The sequence below is a fragment of the Littorina saxatilis genome, linkage group LG17 (genome assembly GCF_037325665.1).
Source record: "Littorina saxatilis isolate snail1 linkage group LG17, US_GU_Lsax_2.0, whole genome shotgun sequence".
Lineage (NCBI taxonomy): Eukaryota > Metazoa > Mollusca > Gastropoda > Littorinimorpha > Littorinidae > Littorina > Littorina saxatilis.
This window is the reverse complement of record NC_090261.1, coordinates 46,087,805-46,103,961: the sequence shown is the minus strand read 5'-3', so window position 1 is coordinate 46,103,961 and position 16,157 is coordinate 46,087,805. Positions and strand designations below refer to the sequence as shown.

The window sequence follows — 16,157 nt, the reverse complement described above, 5'->3', positions numbered from 1 at the left end:
ACACACTTATTTTTACTCATGCAGGCATGCGTGCACACATAAACTCAGATGCATGCACTCACTCACACAGACACAGAATTGGGCAACAGAGACAGTCTTCAACAAATTGTAGCTGTTTGTGGCACCACCTTATACATTTCTTCTTTGCAACCTCAGATTAAAAGTGCTGCAGGTCCCCAATAACTACTACCTTACATTCATGGAAATTTAAGCATTTGGGGATTTCAAACTGTAAAATCTAAGTGAAACCTCCATGTTACAGGCAGAGGTAGACGCAGCAGTACAGACCTTGCTGTCGCTGAAGAAACAGCACAAGGAGGCAACAGGCAGTGACTGGAAACCAGGTGCAGCTCCAGCATCTGCACCTGCAAAGAGTCCTGCCCCTTCTGCAGCCGGGGGTGATTTGGACGCCAAGATCAAAGAGCAAGGAGACAAAGTGAGACAAGTCAAGGCTGACAAAGCCCCAAAGGTGAGTACCCTGTGAAATGTGGCACTAGAGAGAGTACCTTAGATCATTGCTGGCAGACGGGGCGGGGACGTAGCTCAGTCGGTAGCGCGCTGGATTTGTATCCAGTTGGCCGCTGTCAGCGTGAGTTCGTCCCCATGTTCGGCGAGAGATTTATTTCTCAGAGTCAACTTTGTGTGCAGACTCTCCTCGGTGTCCGAACACCCGCGTGTGTACACGCAAGCACAAGACCAAGTACGCACGAAAAAGATCCTGTAATCCATGTCAGAGTTCGGTGGGTTATAGAAACACGAAAATACCCAGCATGCTTCCTTCGAAAACGGCGTATGGCTGCCTAAATGGCGGGGTAAAAAACGGTCATACACGTAAAATTCCACTCGTGCAAATAACACGAGTGTACGTGGGAGTTTCAGCCCACGAACGAAGAAGAAGAAGAAGAATTGCTGGCAGACTCCAAAGGCACAGTTGGTTGTGACAGTAGTACCATTGACATGTAGCTACTGTGTTTTGGTGACTACAGGTCGCTTCAGTGTAATTGAGAATACACTGGCCTTGTGAACCAAGTCATTGGCTGCAAGGTCAATGGCCGATAATTTCAGCTGAGACCGGGGTTGAGGTGAACGACGCAAAACCGGTGCCACCCGAATGGGTGGTACGCAGCCGCGGGGTTGGATTGATTGAAATAGAGATTTGTTGTGATTACAACCAATCAGACCCTGCGACTTGTTTCCACCCAGAGGGGTGGCACCCGCTTCCGCTTCATGCATCTCAGCTTACAGACAATGGCATTGTGATCTGGGGTCAATGACTGAGTTTTCAACTGAAATGATACCTTTTATGTCTGAGAGGGATGATCACAGGAAACTGTGCCAAAGTCATAGTAGCAGAAACATGCATATCACTACAAAGGGAGTGCTGCGACTTCTGTCTTGTGTGTGGCGCACGTTATATGTTAAAGCAGCACCGCCCTGATATGGCCCTTCGTGGTCGGCTGGGCGTTAAGCAAACAAACAAACAAACAAAAACTACAAAGGGAGTGTTAAGTTTTCTTTGTATAGCGATGTGGATGCATGTGTACTCTTCTTTAGTCATATACAAGGTGCTACCGGATGCAGGGGCCAAAGTTCAGCAACAAAATTGCATGTCACCAATAGTATAATAATAATAATAATAATGAACACTTATTAATCGCCCCTTCTCACTAGAGCTCACAGCGATGTACAATAGCAACAGCATGCACACACACATGTGGTAGTTGTTATGTTCAAGATGTGCTTGAATCAAAGACATAAACATTTTTGAAGAAAGAGAAGCAATGTGCCTTTGTTCTTTTCTTGTTGATGGTTCTAAACAAAGCGGATTGGGAATCATTGTTGGTGTTTCTAGCCCACCTTTTGACATTGCTGTCCATGCGCTTTAAGGATGTTACTGCTCTTGTGATTGTTCTTTTGTACCAACAGCATAGGTAGTGAGATGTCTTCAAAATATAATGCATGCATTGTTTTGGTTTGTCTCAAATGTCCTGTTGCCTGGCCAGTGTTTTGCATCTGCCAGAGCTTATCAACCACGAACAAAACAAACAGAAACATTCTTCCCATGGTAACATTCCATCTGGGATGGGTTCAAGATGTGGGAGAGTGCGTGTAGGTGTGAGTGTGAACAGGTGTTTCCAAGTTGAAATTAGAACTGCGCCCCATCCCTCTCATGACGTTGGTTTGATATTGTTTACTTTTGGGTCCATCTGTATGTTTGGGTTCAGTCTCTTGTATTTTTTGCCTTTTTCATTTTCCGTGAGCGCTTTCTGAACAAGTGAAGTTTGTGCAAGTCGGCGGTATATTATGAAGCACTGTGATAGAATCAATTATGTAAATCTTATCACTTGGTAAGCCCTGTTTTGTAAGATTTATCATTGTAATTCTGTCTAGATCAGAGCATTTGATTTGTTGAGTTATTGTTATTTTCTTTTTATATTTAGTCAAGATTTGACTAAATATTTTAACATCGAGGGGGAATCGAAACGAGGGTCGTGGTGTATGTGCGTGTGTGTGTGTGTGTGTGTGTGTGTGTCTGTCTGTGTGTGTGTGTGTGTAGAGCGATTCAGACTAAACTACTGGACCGATCTTTATGAAATTTGACATGAGAGTTCCTGGGTATGAAATCCCCGAACGTTTTTTTTCATTTTTTTGATAAATGTCTTTGATGACGTCATATCCGGCTTTTCGTGAAAGTTGAGGCGGCACTGTCACGCCCTCATTTTTCAACCAAATTGGTTGAAATTTTGGTCAAGTAATCTTCGACGAAGCCCGGACTTCGGTATTGCATTTCAGCTTGGTGGCTTAAAAATTAATTAATGACTTTGGTCATTAAAAATCTGAAAATTGTAAAAAAAAAAAAAAATTTATAAAACGATCCAAATTTACGTTTATCTTATTCTCCATCATTTGCTGATTCCAAAAACATATAAATATGTTATATTCGGATTAAAAACAAGCTCTGAAAATTAAATATATAAAAATTATTATCAAAATTAAATTGTCCAAATCAATTTAAAAACACTTTCATCTTATTCCTTGTCGGTTCCTGATTCCAAAAACATATAGATATGATATGTTTGGATTCCTCCGAAAGCGGCGTATGGCTGCCTTAATGGCGGGGTAAAAACGGTCATACACGTAAAATTCCACTCGTGCAAAAAACACGAGTGTACGTGGGAGTTTCAGCCCACGAACGCAGAAGAAGATATGTTTGGATTAAAAACACGCTCAGAAAGTTAAAACAAAGAGAGGTACAGAAAAGCGTGCTATCCTTCTTAGCGCAACTACTACCCCGCTCTTCTTGTCAATTTCACTGCCTTTGCCATGAGCGGTGGATTGACGATGCTACGAGTATACGGTCTTGCTGAAAAATGGCATTGCGTTCAGTTTCATTCTGTGAGTTCGACAGCTACTTGACTAAATATTGTATTTTCGCCTTACGCGACTTGTTTTTATTTCTGTCTTTCTTTCTGTCTTTCTTTCTGTCTTTCTTTCTTTCTCTCTTTCTTTCTTTTGTTGTTTTGTAGTTGAATTAGTGTACATGTATAAGTATCAGAATGTATCCCTGGGTTGTCCAAGTAAACCTTTCCTGACATTTGTATCACTAAAAAAAAGTGTTGTAGGAGGTGGTTGTGTACTGTAGTCTGCTGCATAATCGTCAAGAATCTTGCTACATGTACTGACAATGACAAGACAAAAACTTGAAAAGTGTTCTACCTTCTCAAGCAACCCAGGCCAGTGCCTCCTGAAACTGACTGTGGTTGTGCATGACTAAGTACATGTATCACTACAACAATTCTGTTTGAGACTGTTAAGATGGTTGTTTTAGATTATTTAAATTAAATGAATTTGATTATAAATTAAGAAACTTGCTGCAGTAGGTTATCCATTTTAGAGTTTTTAACAAGTGAAGTTATTCTATTTATTCAGTGGAATGTAGAGAAAACTGCACTAAGAAACACAGAAATAGTTTGAAAGTGAGGTAGGTCATTTAATCTTTTCAAACAATAGAAAAAAAAGTGAAGTAAATAGTCTCACTTTTGAGAAGCCCACCAAAACGAAAGTGAATACAACGCGCGGTGCAGAATCAGCAGCTGGCTCTGTTTGCCTAACAAAAGTAGGTCACTGAGAGTCAGAGGGTACGAAGATTAGATTACAGCTCCACGTGGACAGAGTGTTGTTACGCGCACACAACACCACAGCGTGGCACATTCAGTGTGAGTTATCTTCTGTCGTCTGCTTCTCGCTTGTATTCATGAATGGGCAATGATAGCAAGGAGGAAGAAGATTTAGAGTCTAGTCTTTGTTGTCAGTGAAGATGATGCAATGTCCTCGCGGGGACAGTCACTTGTCAAGTAGGTCTAGTTTGTGCTTACTTTGCTTTGACACGTTTTCACATTCCGAATAGTGCAGGCATTCCTGGTATCTGAAATAGGTAGATTTCCATTTTTAACTTTCAAAACGAATAAGAACTCAACTAGAGACAGTGATGAGGTGGCAGTATTAATTTTGTGTAGCTTGTATTCGGTGACTGAGAGGTGCAGTGTGTGTGTGTTTAATAATTAATGTGAGAGGGTGTTAAGCACGAAGAGAGAGTATGGGACAGGGTGCTTGCATATATATGTTTGTGTTCTGAATCAGCTTCTTTTGTAACTAAACATATATGAAACAAGACTGTGCAGTGCTATTTATAGCAATAACTAAAGTGCACTATTCAATGAACCATAGAGGGGAGAATTTTTTAGTCAAAATTCTTCCCAAAATTCTAATGACACAACCTGACTATAGGGGCCAGGGTGCACATATACTGCTCAGCCAATGCATGCTGACTTTCCAAAATTTATTCCTGGATTTTATTTCATGCACCCTTAATTGTGCCTTTCTGAGTGTCAATGATGTTACAAAATCAACTTTGTTTTACTTATAGTTGTATACTTGTATGAAGACACACAATGACACATGCAACTGTACAGTCAATATTATCAGAACACTCCCACAGCCAAGCAAAATGCCCCAAGTTGTGGTGTTGATAAAACAATTAGGTCCAAAAGTTGCCTGAACCAGTCTCCTTGCATTAAGCCTTTGTCAAACAGCCTAGATACATGTAGTAGAGTATTGACTTGGATGGGAGAGTTAGGCCAGGCTGTGTGAGATGTGCCTTTGTCAACACTACAACAGTGCTATGTTCTCTTTGACTTTGATGACTCCTTTATATTAGAAATACTTCAGCAGCCTTTCACTTTTGTTGAAGTGAATTTATCCACAAATTAACATGCCTTTATCCAGAAAGGAGACAGGTGGCTTTTTTTGTTACTTTCCATAGATTTCAGTTTTCTTCCTATTGAAGTCAAATGTAACCTGTACATTCTTATGTGGGCAAAGAGTAATGTCAGGTTACATGAAATATTTGGTCATTTGTGGATGTGAGTTTTTTGTGTGATTGCTTTAGTCAGAGAAAAATGCAGATTACAAAGTGAATAGTGTGAGGAAAAAGGCCTGTAGTCTCTTTTCTACCATGGAGTGTTAAACGTAAGACATTGCATGATTTATGAAAAGAATCTTGGTGACTATTGCAGGGAAAAACACACAGTTTATTTTGAACCCACTCATGTATATGATAATGAGTCTTTCCAGATGTTAACCTCAGCCTATAGCCACCTTGTATTATTTATTCACAGGAGGGGAGATGATTTAGTTCCTCTTTACACACATAAAGAGGAAAAACAAATTTGACAAAAATAGTACATGCAGCACCGTTTTCTGTCACAGGCTGAAGTAGACACACAAGTTCAGGCCCTGCTAGGGTTGAAGAAACAGTACAAGGAGGCTACCGGCAGGGACTGGACTCCTCCCAAAGCAGGCAGCCCAGAAAAAAAGGCAGGAGGGGCGGAGCCAAAAGCCATGCCGGTCGCCGGGGGGAAAGTGGCGGCAGACTCCTCGGAAGCCCTGGCTGTGAAAGCTGAGGTGGACACTCAGGGGGAGAAAGTTCGCCAGCTGAAAACTGGAGGTGGTGCCAAGGTAAGATAGAGTTGAATCAGTGAGTACATATTTCATTAACATTGCTGTGGTTTATTCTAAATTCTAAGAAGCACTTAAATATGAGTGTGTCGGAGGGTTCTCTCCTGTGCATGCACAGGGAATTTGTTAAATATGGCTGAAAAGAAAGTTTTGAAAGAAATGACAGTCCTCTTATGCCTGTTCCACATGATTTTCTCATCCAATCAGGATGAGGTGGATGCAGCAGTGAAGAAGCTACTGGAACTGAAAATCAAGTACAAGGATGTGACTGGAGTAGACCTGGCAGGTGGCGGCAAGCGTGAGAAGAAATCTGGTGGTGGTGGAGGAGGGGGAGCAGCCGCAGCAGGGGGAGATAAGAACAAAGGGGGAGGAAAGCAGAAGGGAGCAGGAGGAGATGCCGACAAAGGCAAGAAGGACGCTGATGCATCAAGAGAGGTCAAGAAGGTCACAAGGTAAGGATTCATTGTAGAGACTTCTTGTTTCTTCTTTTTAATCAAGGTGTTATTATTTTTTGCGGTAGCAGGCCATTTGTGGTGTAGGCTTGATTTGTTACACTTATAAGATAAGCTCAGTTCATGTGACTTGCTAGGAAAAAGTGTTTCCCTCCTTGGAAGTCTGTAAACCGTGTGTATTTTGTACATTCTGACTTTACATTTAATTCAGATCCATACACAGTATCCATAGCAATTTTGTTCTGTGTTTTTGTAGATCTGTATTGTGTCTTTCAATGCTACCTTTTGTCTGTGTTCTTTACAGGTTGGGCCTGGAGGCAAAGAAAGAAGAAAACTTGGCTGACTGGTACTCACAGGTAGGTTACAGATACCCAGTTGATCGACATCAAAAAGATGAATTTAAGATCTTTAAAACAATCAGTCGAGGAATTCTATGAAGACTGATATGATCCCTTACTGTGTATGTTCACATTCAGCACAGCTGTACCACACCCACATTTTTTTGATTTACCAAACATTATTTGATTCACAGGTAATACCAAATACTTTATTTCCCCTTGAAGCAAATGTTCTGTGTCACACATTAAGTTAACAACAATGAAAACAAAATCAATAAGTGAGATTGACTGCCTGGCTTCCACTGATAGCTGATACTTTTACAAATAGGGCACTTTACAGGGGAATTTACCTGGCAGCTTGTCCTAGCTTGTTCAACACTATAATTCCAGTGAACACTCTATGTACTCTGTACTCATCATATATACTTAGTACCAATATGATCGGTTCACAGATATGGCATTTTACAGGAGAAATCCTATGACAGCTTGTCCTATATTTGTTTAACCGTATATCAGTGAATGCTGTTGCCTGAAGTCTGTTCATTATACACTCTGTACCAATGACACATTCAGTCAGTATTTCACATATCACTAAATGCTTGCGTTACAGGTAATCACGAAGTCGGAGCTGATAGAGTACTACGATGTCAGCGGTTGCTACATCCTGCGCCCATGGTCGTACTCCATCTGGGAGAGGATCAAGGATTTCTTTGACGCAGAGATCAAGAAGATGGGTGTTGAGAACTGCTACTTCCCCATCTTTGTGTCGCAGAGCGCTCTGGAGAAAGAGAAAACGCACATTGAGGATTTCGCTCCTGAGGTGAGCCTTCAATTCATTATAGAATTAAACTGTTGCATCTGTTGTTATTTTTGTTGTTGTTGGTCAAATATCAGAACAGAAATAAGCCCTTTTGTGGAAAATAAGAACCAAATAAAAATAAAAACTTATTTCTCTTTTCTTTTTTCAACAACACCTGTAGTACATTTATATCAGATCAACGCTAAGACTTTGCAAATTTATCATATAAATTGTATATTGCACGCACGTATTGTGTTCTTGACAATTAGAAACCATGTTTTTGGTTGTGAAACATGGATTCTGTGGATAATTTTTGGGGGGACATTATTTTGAGTAGGTTGCCTGGGTGACCAGGTCGGGACAGTCGGAGCTGGCTGAGCCCATTGCTATCCGTCCAACCAGTGAGACTGTGATGTACCCATCGTACGCCAAGTGGATCAAGTCACATCGTGATCTCCCTCTGCGTCTTAACCAGTGGTGCAACGTTGTGGTAAGTGTCACATATTCCTTTCAGTCCGTTAAAGAATTAATTCAGCCAACCCTCCAGGAAATGTAGCTGAGAGGGTAGAAAGGGTAGACAAATGACATGCTGAATCATTGCGGCTACAGTGCACCCTTCCCTCCATTTAACACCTCCAAAATTCTAAGAAAATAAAGCCTTAAGATGTTTGTAAATATACAGGCGTTACTGATACAATGTAGAATATCTGCAAAACTTGGGTCTTAAAATGTGGGCAGGCTTGAAACAGGCAGTTTTAAAGGGGTGTGTGTGGGAGGGGGAGGGGAGTTCCACTGTGTATCATGGCTTTTTATCTGGTTTGATGTGTGCAGAGATGGGAGTTCAAGCATCCACAGCCGTTCCTTCGAACACGAGAGTTTCTGTGGCAGGAGGGGCACACTGCATGGGCAGATAAGAAGCCAGCAGAGGAAGAGGTAGACTTTCCATTGTTGTTTTTCATTTTTTGACACTTCTCTTAAGATTTGATCCTCTCATTTTTCCCCTGCATTATTTCTTTTCTGCAGTTATGTTCTGGCTTCTCAGTTATAGGTGGAAACTACGTCTTATGAAGATCTACTGATAATTTGGCAAAGTAAAGTAATGTGTAGCCATGAATCACTTCAGTCCTTTGCTTCTCTCTTATGACCGATATGAGGCCTGTATATGATTGTGGTAGATTGTGATAAGACTTGACGGAAACTCAAGTTTGCTATTATGCAAGTTTTAGTTTGAACTAAAATTAAGACAGGTAGCCGGAAATTGATTTCTGGAACAAATGTAGCAACATTATTCTCTGTACATCAGCTCTTGATATCAAATGTGCCCTAACAAATTGAGTAGAGGTAAAGTGATATTTAACTTTGGTTTCACCTTTTCTTCATTTCAAGGTGTACGCCATACTTGAGCTTTATGCCCAAGTGTACGAAGATTTGCTGGCCATCCCCGTTGTGCGAGGCCGCAAAACAGAGAAAGAGAAGTTTGCTGGCGGGGACTTCACAACAACAGTGGAAGCCTACATCAGCGCCAGCGGCCGTGCAATTCAGGGAGGAACGTCACATCACTTGGGTCAGAACTTCTCCAAGATGTTTGAGATCGTGTTTGAGGACCCCGAAACTCAGCAGAAGCAGTACGTGTATCAGAACTCATGGGGTCTGACCACAAGGACGATAGGCGTCATGACCATGGTGCATGGGGACAACATTGGGCTGGTGTTGCCGCCCAGAGTCGCCTGTGTACAGGTGATTATGCAGTTCACTCTTTTACAACAAAAAACATTGCTTTTATGTGGATAAGAGTTCCAGAGCTCGACTCACTTCTCTTTTTTTGTGGGGGGGGGGGGATGGGGGGGGGATGTGGAAGGAGGTCCTTGTATAGATTATGTGTAGAACAAATCTAAAAGATGAAAAGACTTCATTCTTAGAACTATTTGTGTTCTACTCATTGGTGGGCACACTGAGCTCAGCAGCCCTGGCAGGCAGTCGATCTAGCGGAGGGACCCCTGATAAACATCCATGGCCGAAAACGGAGGTGCACGACCTAACTGCCTAACTGCTGCACCACCTAACCTACACTTCATGACAGACACAACCATGGCAATATGATATGGCGCTCACCCTCTTAGCAAATGAGAAGAATTACTTTTCAGGTTGTCTTAGTTGACCTTTGCTTGTCAACAGGTGGTTGTGGTGCCGTGCGGTGTGACAACATCTCTGTCGGAGGCAGACACCAAGGCACTGTACAGTCGCTGTGATGAACTGGCGTCGGAGCTCAACGCCAAGGGTGTCCGTGCCCGCTCTGATGTTCGTGATAACTACTCGCCAGGCTGGAAGTTCAACCACTGGGAACTCAAGGTAAAGTGAATTTTGTTGGGTTGATCTCTGAGTTGTAACAAAATTTTCTTCATAAAAAGTTAACCTGACCCCTACTGTAAGCACCAGTGGTGTAAAGATCTCTGTACTTTTCAAGGTGTACCATTGAAGCCTCCCCATATCATCAAGACTTCCACAGAAAGCTGATCCCTTACTCCACTGCAAGCACCAGTGGCATTAATTTCTCAGTTCATTGCAGGGTGTACCAGGTTGGATCTAGGCCCCCGTGACATCTTCATATATAACAAGAAGGGCAAAGCCCATACGACTCACATGCTTGACCTAAACCTAGCAATGACATCATACACTAAGAACTGCTTTACACATTTTTCCTACCAAAATACATGTGACATTGACCCAAGGTCAAGGTCATCCAAGGTCATGCAACACAAAGCTGTTAATTCAAGACATAGGAAGTACAATGGTGCTTATTGGCTCTTTCTACCATGAGATATGGTCACTTTTAGTGGTTCACTACCTTATTTTGGTCACATTTCATAAGGGTCAAAGTGACCTTGACCTTGATCATATGTGACCAAATGTGTCTCATGATGAAAGCATAACATGTGCCCCACATAATTTTTAAGTTTGAAACAGTTATCTTCCATAGTTCAGGGTCAAGGTCACTTCAAAATATGTATACAATCCAACTTTGAAGAGCTCCTGTGACCTTGACCTTGAAGCAAGGTAAACCAAACTGGTATCAAAAGATGGGGCTTACTTTGCCCTATATATCATATATAGGTGAGGTATTGAATCTCAAAAACTTCAGAGAAAATGTGAAAAATGTGAAAAATAGCTGTTTTTTAGGCAACATTTATGGCCCCTGCGACCTTGACCTTGAAGCAAGGTCAAGATGCTATGTATGTTTTTTGGGGCCTTGTCATCATACACCATCTTGCCAAATTTGGTACTGATAGACTGAATAGTGTCCAAGAAATATCCAACGTTAAAGTTTTCCGGACGGACGTCCGGACGGACGGACGGACGTCCGGACGGACGGACGGACGGACGACTCGGGTGAGTACATAGACTCACTTTTGCTTCGCATGTGAGTCGAAAACCTAGATCCCTTACTGCATTGAAAGCACCATTGGCATAGAGTTCTCTGTTGTGTGCAGGGTGTACCGGTGAGACTGGAGCTAGGACCCCGTGACATCAAGGCCAAACAGGTGGTGCTGGTTCGTCGTGACAACGGGGAGAGATCTACCGTCCCTGATGCCGACGTCCCCGCTCAGCTCACAAAGCTGCTGGACACTATCCAGCAGTGCTTGTACAACAAGTGAGTTTGCTCTGAGTTTTTTTGTTTGTTTTTTGTTGTGCATTTTTATGTGCCTTTGGCGTTAGGCTGGTTTTGGGTGGTAAAAACAGTGTTATCAGTGATAACACTGATCAGTGTAATCAAAATATGAAGGAAAACAGTATGTGAATATCATAATCCAACCAACTCTGTTTCTTTCCTGTTACCCTAGATTGGTTTTGTGAAAAAAATAACTTACCGTACTTTCCGGGTCATAAGGCGCGACTTTTTTCCTCGAGTTCGACCCCTGCGTCGAAGCGCCTAATCCGTGTATGAAATACGAAAAAAATCAAAGAGACCGCTTGAGTACCAGTCAAACAACTTGTGATAATGCATGTTTCAGCTACTAGGTACTGCCCTGCCTTTGATCTGGCCGCACACACAGATTTTCACTCTGTTAAACTCGGTCACTGACCGGTCACTGACCCCGATGCAGGAAGTGTTTCCTCTCTCAGATATGACAGGGGAACCACCTCTCATGGCAAAAACTGGGTCATTGACCCCTGGGAAGAAGGTCGTGTCTTTTAACAAGGCCACCCAGCTATCACAATGCCTTTGATCTGGCCGCACACACAGAGCACACATATTTTCACTCAGTTAAAGTGGGTCACTGACGGGTCACTGACCCCGATGCAGGAAGTGTCCTCTCTCAGATATGACAGGGGAACCACCTCTCATGGCAAAAACTGGGTCATTTTGGTGCGCCCTATCAGCCCCCTGCGTCCAATGGGTGACTGGATTACAATTTTTTTTAAAAAGAAGGGGGTGGTCTTAGATAACGAAGCGCCTTGTCACCCGGAAAGTACGGTAAACATAGGACATAGAAGCAAAATACCAGTAAAAAAGAAAAGGGAGGAGTAAAGAAAAAGATGTTTGCTCTAGACTATCAACTCTATTTTCGAGAGGTTTGTTAGGATGAACACACGTTTCAGTTGTGTTTGGCTTAGAAGCCTGCAATAAAAAAAAAGTCATTTATAATCCATCCGAGTGAGGATTTTCTCTATTTCAGAACCTGATTTTGTGTTTGACTTTGGAGCCTATAGTGTAAAAGCCATTGCAATCCATCACAGGGGTGATGTTCCTATTTCAAACCTTATTCATTATTACATGTTCAAGGCTTTGTGTGTGTGAATTTCAGGGCTGAGGCAGAGCTGAAGAGCAGCCTTGCTGTGTCACATGACTGGAACGAGTTCTGTGATGCTCTGGACAAATCCAAACTCATCCAGGCCCCCTTCTGTGGAGAGATCCCTTGCGAGGATGCTATCAAGAAGGACAGTGCCAGGTAAGATTCCATTCTCATTTGTTTAAAAACTATCTTGATATTAGACAACTGAGGAGTCATTGAGACTAATCAACCTTCAATATCTCCCATCATGAAGTCAAGTTTGTGAGAGCAAAACCTGTAAGACCAGTCGTACTGACCTGCTTAGCACTTCAGGTTTATTTTAGAGTGCAAGTTACAGTATTTTGCTATTGTAACCGCAACCTTGTCCAGGCCCTTCCTGTACTTGTAAACCAAGGTCATATTTGTGTGTGTAAATACATTTACCAGGTCTCTATCTTTCATATAAAATCTACAAGCATGATACCAGTCATAGTAAATGTTTTTCGAAAGTGTGGGCATTGTCGTAAATCATGTCATATATATCCCCCCAAAAATATCACTCAAATTCCTCAATGTTCTCTCTCCTTGCAGGGATGTTGTGGTTGAAGAAGGAGCACCAGCCATGGGGGCCAAGGGGCTGTGTATACCCTTCAAGCAGCCAGCTCAGCTCTCCCCCGGCACCAAGTGCATCCACCCATCCTGCGGCAAGCCTGCCAAGTACTACACACTCTTTGGGCGTAGCTACTGAGACAGTGCAAAACACCTGCAGAACTTGAAGACAGCCAAGTACTTTACACACTCTTTGGAGGCAGATACTAAGACGGTGCACTTTGCACGCTGAACTTCAGTTCACTGATCATCCGCTGCTGGTTTTGGTTTATCATTAATCTGTAGCCACCAATCTGTTTTGAAATAGTGCCTATGTGTTTACAGAGTAACATTCTCTTAAAGAAAACTTTTGTGGAAAACCACACATAAACAGGGTTGTAGTTATTCTTTCCACTAACAAGGACTCACATTTCTTCATTCTTTACTACAGTCTACTTCGTTTATAACGTCGCCGGATATAACGTCACCCCGTTATATCGTCACCCAAACATCGGTCCCGGCTCAATTCCTTCTTTCCAAGACTATTTTAACCTCGGATATAACGTCACCGGATATAACGTCACCCAGTTATAACGTCACTCATCCATGTCGGTTATAACGTCATATGAATCCCCATATGCAGCAGTTTGCATAGTGAACGACTGTCAAGGCATGTTCATTTCCCCTACACGTGTCACAAGTTTTGTGTATTAACGGTATTCAAGTTGTTCCGTTTTCCCGTTGTTAGAGGCCCAAGGAAACTAGGTTCAAGGCATAATTATTTTTGCTGCATGCGTTTTGTGAGTTCCTGTTCGAGGTTTTTAATCAAAAGAAAAATGTTTTATTTCATTTCATTTCGTTTTGTGAGTTCCTGTTCTATGTTTTTAGTCAGTAATGAAAAATGTTTTACTTCATTTCGCTTTGTGAGATCCTTACTTAGGTTCCTCAGTGTTCTAGGTTTTTAATTAAAAGAAAAATGTTGCATATAATTCGTTTTGTGAGTTCCTGTCTTGGTTTTTAATTGAAATTTTGTTTTTTTTAAAGTTTCATATCGAGCATACATGGTTACTCCTGCGCGAGCGCGTGCGAATGGATCTGTCTACTTCTGTCCTTCAATCACGCATATAAAAAAAAAACTCGATTATTGAAATGACGGTATGAGAAGGTCGAGAGGATGAGAACAGACTACGACGTTTGTTTGTTTTTTGGTCCGTAGAATACTGACTACAACTGCCCACGACGAGGAGGCTGAGCTTCCCTTCAACTGGGCGTTGTCGACAGGCTGAGTAGGTCGCTCAGGCTAAATTGTAAAGGTAAACACTAAGTGCAGTGAACTGACAAATTGAGAAAAGTGATACTGCACTCTTAAAGCACTATTATGACTCTTCTTGGAAAGCCATGGACGTTATATCAAGTGACGTTATAATGATAATAATTAGTACAGTAGTAGTCTAACGAGCATAACGTCCCGCTCACTAGATGTGGTGGAGACGGTGGATGGGGGAAAGGGGGTAACTATGAACCCAAAGTTGTTACTACCAGAACGATTGTGCGTAAAGGTGGGCAGCCACTTTGCTGTTGAAGAGAAACTTCTTCGTTAATAATAATAATAATATAAGTCAAATAGACTAATTATGTATAAGGACCCATGAAGTTCTCGTCATTATATTTAGTCAAGTTTTGACTAAATATTTTAACATCGAGGGGGAATAGAAACGAGGGTCGTGGTGTATGTGCGTGTGTGCGCGTGTGTGTGTGTGTAGAGCGATTCAGACTAAACTACTGGACCGATCTTTATGAAATTTGACATGAGAGTTCCTGGGTATGAAATCCCCATACGTTTTTTTCATTTTTTTGATAAATGTCTTTGATGACGTCATATCCGGCTTTTCGTGAAAGTTGAGGCGGCACTGTCACGCCCTCATTATTCAACCAAATTGGTTGAAATTTTGGTCAAGTAATCTTCGACGAAGCCCGGACTTCGGTATTGCATTTCAGCTTGGTGGCTTAAAAATTAATTAATGATTAATTAATTCATTAAAAATCTGAAAATTGTAAAAAAAAATAAAAATTTATAAAACGATCCAAATTTACGTTTATCTTATTCTCCATCATTTGCTGATTCCAAAAACATATAAATATGTTATATTCGGATTAAAAACAAGCTCTGAAAATTAAATATATAAAAGTTATTATCAAAATTAAATTGTCCAAATCAATTTAAAAACACTTTCATCTTTTTCCTTGTCGGTTCCTGATTCCAAAAACATATAGATATGATATGTTTGGATTAAAAACACGCTCAGAAAGTTAAAACAAAGAGAGGTACAGAAAAGCGTGCTATCCTTCTTAGCGCAACAACTACCCCGCTCTTCTTGTCAATTTCACTGCCTATGCCGTGAGCGGTGGACTACGAGTATACGGTCTTGCTGCGTTGCATTGCGTTCAGTTTCATTCTGTGAGTTCGACAGCTACTTGACTAAATATTGTATTTTCGCCTTACGCGACTTGTTATATTTAGTCAAGTTTTGACTAAATATTTTAACATCGAGGGGGAATCGAAACGAGGGTATGGTGTATGTGTGTGCGTGTGTGTGTGTGTGTGTGTGTAGAGCGATTCAGACTAAACTACTGGACCGATCTTTATGAAATTTGACATGAGAGTTCCTGGGTATGAAATCCCCGAATGTTTTTTTCATTTTTTTGATAAATGTCTTTGATGACGTCATATCCGGCTTTTCGTGAAAGTTGAGGCGGCACTGTCACGCCCTCATTTTTCAACCAAATTGGTTGAAATTTTGGTCAAGTAATCTTCGACGAAGCCCGGGGTTCGGTATTGCATTTCAGCTTGGTGGCTTAAAAATTAATTAATGACTTAGGTCATTAAAAATCTGAAAATTGTAAAAAAAAATAAAAATTTATAAAACGATCCAAATTTACGTTTATCTTATTCTCCATCATTTGCTGATTCCAAAAACATATAAATATGTTATATTCGGATTAAAAACAAGCTCTGAAAATTAAATATATAAAAATTATTATCAACATTTTTTTTTCGAAATCAATTTAAAAACACTTTCATCTTATTCCTTGTCGGTTCCTGATTCCAAAAATATATAGATATGATATGTTTGGATTAAAAACACGCTCAGAAAGTACGAAGAGAGGTACAGAAAAGCGTGCTATCCTT

The 16,157-nt window shown here is 41.3% G+C and overlaps 1 protein-coding gene across 2 annotated transcripts in view; it reads left to right on the top strand.

Moving 5' to 3' along the window:
• LOC138953432 (bifunctional glutamate/proline--tRNA ligase-like) overlaps window positions 1-13,406 on the top strand; it is a 29,675-nt gene extending 16,269 nt beyond the window's left edge. For both annotated transcript variants that reach the window (XM_070325241.1, XM_070325240.1), the window contains 12 exons: window positions 263-469; window positions 5,770-6,018; window positions 6,226-6,470; window positions 6,775-6,826; window positions 7,419-7,628; window positions 7,945-8,097; window positions 8,439-8,540; window positions 8,994-9,344; window positions 9,783-9,956; window positions 11,096-11,256; window positions 12,413-12,556; window positions 12,971-13,406. In XM_070325241.1, the coding sequence (XP_070181342.1) occupies window positions 263-469; window positions 5,770-6,018; window positions 6,226-6,470; window positions 6,775-6,826; window positions 7,419-7,628; window positions 7,945-8,097; window positions 8,439-8,540; window positions 8,994-9,344; window positions 9,783-9,956; window positions 11,096-11,256; window positions 12,413-12,556; window positions 12,971-13,127 (2,205 nt within the window). In that variant the 3' untranslated portion in view covers window positions 13,128-13,406. The remainder of the gene's footprint in view (window positions 1-262; window positions 470-5,769; window positions 6,019-6,225; window positions 6,471-6,774; window positions 6,827-7,418; window positions 7,629-7,944; window positions 8,098-8,438; window positions 8,541-8,993; window positions 9,345-9,782; window positions 9,957-11,095; window positions 11,257-12,412; window positions 12,557-12,970) is intronic.
• Window positions 13,407-16,157: the final 2,751 nt, after the last annotated feature.